Here is a 6,675-nt window from a genome sequence, read left to right as displayed (position 1 = left end):
TTGCCTCCACCACACCTGGGCACGACCAAGGCTCAGGTTGGCCACCAGCCTCGGGCATGTCTGCAGGCGAGGAGCCAGGGCTGCACTCATGCCTGTGGCACAGCATGGTCCTTGCTGTCCCACGGGATGTCCCTCGTGAGAACATGTCTTTCCCTTGCTGCTCGGGGCTCCTGCAGCATTCCTGCACCCCAAATCCCACAAACCCCACCAGCAGCCCGTCCCCTGCCCCAGCCCCACGACTCAATCCCAGCCCCACAACTCAATCCCAGCCCCGGGGCTCGATGGCACCACGTGGAGCTGCCGTGGGCACCCGGCGGGGCGTGAAGGGGTTAAGGCGCCCGGGGCTGGTCTGCGGGGAAGGAACAGCCTCTCCTCCCTCTGCACATCTGGATTCAATAAGGGCTGGAGGGGCCGGAGCATTCCTGAGCACTGAGCTGGAGGCTGCACTCCCCGACGGCCATGGGGCCCTGGCGCTGCCTGCTCCTCCTGCCGCTCCTCGCCGTGCCCCTCCGTGCCCAGCAGCAGCAGTTCATGGAGTACGTGGAGCGGCGCCTCACCCTCCTGGAGGTACGGCCCCATGGAGGGCCCCACACCCCGAGTCACCCCGTGTCACGCCGTGGTGGGGCTCCCAGTCCTTCCTCCGTGGCGGCCGGTGGGGTCTGGGGCTGGGATGGGGACGGAGCAGAGTGTGGGGTGCCCTGGCACCCCCTGCCAGGGCCCTGCACAGCCCAGCATGAGGATGAATGGGGGCATGACGGGTGTGGGAGCACTGCAGGAACAGGGACATTGTGGGTCTGGGAGCATCACAGGAGTGGGGACATCACAGGTCTGGGAGCATTGTGGGAGAGCAGGGTCTGGGAGAGCACCAAGGGTCTGGGAACATCAGGGGAGCAGGGGCATCACAGGTCTGGGGGCACCGTGTGGGAGTAGGGACATCACAGGAGCGGGACCATCACGGGAGTGGGACCCAGAGACACGAGCCCAGGGCTGCAGTGCCGTGTGGCCCCGGGGGCTCCCACAGCCACGTGCAGGTAGCGGGACACGCTGTGAGGTGTGGAGACCTCAGCGTCCCCTTGGCCACCCCAGGAGAGGATCTCACAGTGGCACGACCAGAGCAGCCGCTACTCCACGGAGCTGCGGGACTTCAAGAACCAGGTGCTGGGGATGCTGGAGGCAGCGGAGAAGGAGCGGGAGGCGATGCGGGCGGAGGCCGAGAGCGCCGCGGTGCGCGTGGACCGGCTGGAGCGGGAGGTGGACTACCTGGAGACACAGAACCCTGCACCGCCCTGCGTGGAGGTGGATGAGACCCTGATGGAGAAGCAGGTGGCCACAGCCAAGCAGAGGAAGAATGAGAAGTACACCAAGCTGACAGGTGAGGGGCTGCCGTGGCTCCCTGTGGGGCTGATCCCATGTGGGGTTAACCCCAAGCCTTCCCAGCCCACCCAGATCCAAGTTTCCCCTGGCCATGTTCCACAGCATTGTGTCCCCGCAGGGCATCTCTCAGGTGTCTCTGGCACAAGATCCTGCATCCCCACAGCTGCCTGGGAGCCGCATCCAAGCCCCAGGCTGGAGCCCTGTGGGACAGGGCTGGGGTGAGGGTGACTCCCCTGCCCATGGCATGGGTGCAAAGGGGACTTCCCAATGCCACCAGGGCTGGGTGCATTTGCAGGGCAGTTGCCTGGGGGCTGGGATAGGACGCAGCAGGACCCATGTGGTGCCAGTGTGGGGTGGGAGTGCAGGGCCGGGTGGTTTCCAGGCTCTCATGGCTACCCCACCCTTGCAGACTGCAGCGACACCATCGCCAGCGTCAGAGCCATGAAGATCCTGAAGCGTTTCGGCAGCACCTCGGGGCTCTGGACCAAGGACGCTGCAGGGAACTCGGAGAAGATCTACGTGTTCGACGGCACCGCCAACGACACCGTGTACGTGTTCCCCCGCATGAGGGAGTTCACCCTCTTCTCCGCCACCCGCAAGGCCGCCCGCATCAAGCTGCCCTACCCCTGGGTGGGCACCGGGCACCTCGTCTACGATGGGCACCTCTACTACATCCGCCAGCAGGGCCTGTCATTCCAGGTGATCAAGTTCAACCTGGCCAACAAGACGGTGGTGGACAGCTCGGTGTTCCCGGCCGAGGAGCAGATCCCCGTCTTCGGGCTCTCCCCCTTCACCTACATCGAGGTGGCCGCGGACGAGGAGGGGCTGTGGGCCATCTACGCCACCAAGGAGGACGAGAAGAACATCTGCCTGGCCAAGCTGGACCCCGGCTCGCTGGACATCGAGCAGATGTGGGACACGCCGTGCCCGCGGGAGAACGCGGAGGGCGCGTTCGTGGTGTGCGGGGCCCTGCACGTGGTGTACAACACGCGCCTGCCCAGCCGCTCGCGCGTCCAGTGCGTGTTCGACGTCAGCGGCACCCTGGCCCCCGAGGACGCCTCCCTCGTCTACTTCCCCAAGCGCTACGGGTCCCACTCCAGCATGAAGTACAGCCCCCGGGAGAGGCAGGTCTACGCCTGGGACGACGGCTACCAGATCATCTACCGCATGGAGATGAAGAAGAAGATGGAGGTCTGAGGGGCCGCCCACTCTGCCCCATCTCCCACCACTGTGAAAGGATGAAACGCTGGATCCCCACCCAGGCCAAGCCCTTTCACACACCAGCACCAGGCCTGGGACCACCCTGAGGAACCCTGGACTAATCGAAGGAGGTTTTCTTCTCTGTGATACAATGAATAAATACTACGCAGCGAGTGCGGTCACCTGCCTGGGGGGAGCAGGGGGTGCTGGGGCCAGGCTGCCAGAGCTCTGAGCCCCACTTGGTCCCAGAGTCACCCCAAAAGGCCCTTCCCAGGGGCAGGGAGTCCATGCAGGGCTGGCTGGAGCAGCAAGTGCTGCCCAGTGGGGGACTGGGCAGGGATTTATGTTGGGGCTTTGGGGGTCTTCGGGCAGGGATTGAAGCTGGAGCTTTGGGTGAGGGTTTTGGGGGGGATTTGGGCAGGGATTGATGCTGAGGCTTTCAGCAGGTTCCTGGTCAGGGCCAGCTTGTTTTACATATACAAAACTGTGAGCAAACAGCAAAATCCCTTAATCTGGGAGGACGAAAGGAGATTGCTGTCCCATGCTGGGGCGGTGTCACAGCCAGCAGGCACCAGATGTTGCTGATTTTCTGAGTTGGTTTCTGATGAAGCACACTTGTCTTCCCCCTGCAGCCAAAGAATTGCCACCTTACGTGAGGCCCCAGATCCCCCCAGCCCCTTCCCTTTCCTGTTCCTGCACAGAGGAGCCCCAGAGGTGGTGGGACAGGACAGGGCAGGATCTGGGAGACCCTCATGGAATGGGGATGCAGCCCCCTGTTGCCACCATGCCAGGTCCTTCCTGCCCCTACAGCAACTGTCCCACATGCCCCACTTGTCCCACACCCCTGCAGGGTGCAGGATTTGGCCCATTTCAGGCCAGAGATGCTGTGGGGCCCCTCCAGAAACCCGGGTTTACTGTGATTTGTTCCTGTCACAATGTCCTGAGAGCACAGAGGGTGGATCAGGAGGTGTTTCTGTGTCGTGAGCATCCCTTTTTCCCATCAGAGGTCAATTCTGGGGACAAGCACTGAACATGTGAAGTTGTGGGCTGGGCTGGTCAGGTGGGGATTGCATCCTGCTGGTGCCAACTCGGGGATGAGAGGCCACAGAGCTGCCTGGTCACCCCAGGGAGGTACCAGCCCCATGGGGAGCACCACTGCCAAGCACCTGGGGGGATCCTGGGGCCACCAGCCCTCCCAGGGTCATGGCATGGCCATGCCACCCCCTGCCACCATAGGGCCCATTCAGCATCCCCCCATGCCCACCTTAATTCAAGCTGTCCTGCAATGTGGAGGGCACTGGGTATCTCCTTCAAGTTCTTCTGTATTATAATCAAAATATCTTCTGGTTGCATAAGAAAATCTTCAAATACGCACTTTGAATGACTGTAATTGGCTGGTGCTGAAAGTTCAACACACAGTGGAAGTCAAGCAGAGAAATTATCCAAGTGTGAAAGGCTCTGTGAACTGTCAAGTTAATTTATGGCCCCTTTCAAGATCAATAACTATGGTACCAGAAATATAATTTTCAGAAATCTCACAGTAGTAAATAATTATACTGATGATTTCTCCGTCCTGAATTAAAATTGATGGGGCAGTAATGACTCTGCACCAGAAACCATCTCGTAACCTGAACCAAGTCCTGCACAGTCTGAACCCCCTGTGACACCAGTGCTGCCCTTGGTGGGAGCAGGACAGGGTCAGACACTGCTGAGCAGCACTTGCCAAGGATCACAAAATCCTAGGATGGTTCGGGTTGGAAGAGACCTTAAAGCTCATCTCATTCCACCCCTGCCATGGGCAGGGACACCTTCCACTAGCCCAGCTTGCTCCAAGCCCTGTCCAACCTGGCCTTGGACACTTCCAGGGATGGGGCAGCCACAGCTTCTCTGGGCAACCTGTGCCAGGGCCTCCCCACCCTCACAGGGAAGAATTTCTCCCAAATATCCCATCTAACCCCTCCCCTGTTCATGTGAAGCCATTCCCCTTCATCCTGCCCCTCCATCCCTTGTCCCCAGTCCCTCTCCAGCTCTCCTGGAGCCCCTTTAGGCCCTGGAAGGGGCTCTCAGGTCTCCCTGGAGCCTCCTCTTCTCCAGGTGAGCACCTCCAGCTCTCCCAGCCTGGCTCCAGAGCAGAGGGGCTCCAGCCCTTGGAGCATCTCCATGGCCTCCTCTGGACTCATCCCAGCAGCTCCATGTCCTTCCTGTGCTGGGGACCCCAGACTGGTTTGAGTTGGAAGGGACCTTAAAGATCATTTTGTTCCAATCCCCCACCATGGTCAGAGGTGCCACCCACTAGATCAGGCTGCTCAGGGCCCCACATGCTCCCGTGGAATTTGCTTTGTACAAACACTTTGGGAATGAGAAGTAAAATGAAAAAATAACTGCAGTGCCCGATGGGCCTCTGAAGCACAGCACTTATCTCACACTCCACATCTTCAAAGTACTTCAGGAAGCATCAACTAATTAAGCCTTGGAATAACTCCTATAAAGGAGAACGGCCTTATCTTCATCTGCTGACAAACACTTAGACAAAAAACACGTTTGATCACGAAAAGTGGTTCAGCTCTGAGCTGGCTGGAGCTCATTGTAACAGGGCTGTGGGGAGCAGGTCTGGGAGCTCTTGTCCTGCTCGAAGAATCAGAATCTTCTGAGCTGGAAGGAACCCCCAGGAACCCCCAGGGATGATCCAGCCCAACCTGGCCCTGCACAGGACACCCCAAAATCCCCCCCTGTCCCTGAGGGCATTGTCAAAACATTCCTTGAGCTCTGGCAGCCTTGGGGCTGTGACCACTGCCCTGGGGAGCCTGTTCAGTGCTCAACCACCCTCTGGGGGAAGAACCTTTTCCTATGATCCAACCTAAACCTCCCTGACACAGCTCCAGCCTCTCCCTCAGGTCCTGTCCCTGGTCACAGAGGGCAGAGACCGTCCCCGAGATGTCCCCATCCAGCATCACAGACACTGTGCAGAGTGAGGGACCCCAGGGGAAGCCTGTTCCAGCATCTCTCCTGCCAGATATCCCACAGAACAGGGAGTTGGTCATGGGAGAGAGGAGCAGCAGGGATGCAGGAACATGTTTGCCCTGGGATGGAAACACCCCCCCAACCACCCCAACCACCCCCCCGGGCACCGCGCCGGGTCTGCCACTGTGAATGCCAGAGCTCATCTCCTGCCAGGGGTTATTGATTCCCCTTTTTTTTCTTCTTTAAATATTTATTGACCCCATTAGGAGAAAGCAAAGGTTGTTCCACAGCTGGGGGGCTGTTGTGCCACAGCTGTCAGGGCCCTCAGTGCCCTCCCTGGTTAATTCTCCCCACCCACTGCCCAGCCCTGTCCAGGGCCCCAGTGGGAGCAGCAGCAACATCCAGCCCTGCCCATGGGAGGGCCCAGGCTCCCTCAGTGGGATCCAGGAATCCCTGGAAGAATGCAGGGACCCTGAGTTGGATGTAAGGACCCCTGTGGGATGCAGGAACACAAGCAGGATGAAGGACCCTGGCAGAATGCAGGGATCCCCAGTAGGATGCAGGAACCCTGGCAGGATATAGGGACCCTGTTGGGATGCAGGGACCCCCAGCAGGATGCAAGGACTCCAAGTGAGATGAAGGGATCCTGGCAAGGATGCAAGGACTCCCAGCAGGATGCAGGAACACAAACAGGATGCAGGGATCCCAGTGGGATGCAGGGATCCTGGCAGGATGCAAGGACCATGGCAGGATGCAGGGACCCTGGCAGGATGCAGGGATCCCAGTGGGATACAGAGATCCTGGTGTGATGCAGGGATCCTGGTGTGATGCAGGGATCCTGGTGTGATGCAGGGTCCCCTCATGGGATGCAGTCATCCTGGAGGGATGCAAGGACTCCCAGCAGGATGCAGGGACCCAAACAGGATGCATGAACTTCAGTGGGATGCAGGGATCCCACAGGGCTGTTTCAAACCCCTCTGTCCCACGTGGAAATGGGTTTTTGTGGCTGCTCCCAGTTGCCCTGCTTGGCCCCAGCCCCAGGCTGCTGTGTCTCTGCCCTCCCAGCTGTTCCTGCTGAACTAACAGATTTCCAGGAAAATTCAGCCTTGTTCAGGGCCAGCAGTGGCAGAGATTCCATGG

General features: G+C 59.7%; 1 protein-coding gene across 1 annotated transcript; it reads left to right on the top strand.

Annotated features, from left to right (window-relative positions):
- The first annotated feature begins 390 nt into the window (after positions 1-390).
- Positions 391-2,747, top strand: OLFML3 (olfactomedin like 3). Its single transcript, XM_017821286.1, has 3 exons — positions 391-567; positions 1,087-1,372; positions 1,784-2,747. The coding sequence occupies exons 1-3, from the start codon at positions 460-462 to the stop codon at positions 2,569-2,571; spliced, it is 1,182 nt and encodes a 393-aa protein (XP_017676775.1). The 5' UTR covers positions 391-459; the 3' UTR covers positions 2,572-2,747.
- The last annotated feature ends 3,928 nt before the right edge of the window (positions 2,748-6,675 follow it).

Source organism: Lepidothrix coronata, unplaced genomic scaffold (assembly GCF_001604755.1).
Source record: "Lepidothrix coronata isolate B3197 unplaced genomic scaffold, Lepidothrix_coronata-1.0 Scaffold90, whole genome shotgun sequence".
NCBI lineage: Eukaryota > Metazoa > Chordata > Aves > Passeriformes > Pipridae > Lepidothrix > Lepidothrix coronata.
The sequence above is the reverse complement of the archived record's forward strand: the minus strand, read 5'-3'. Positions and strand labels throughout refer to the sequence as shown.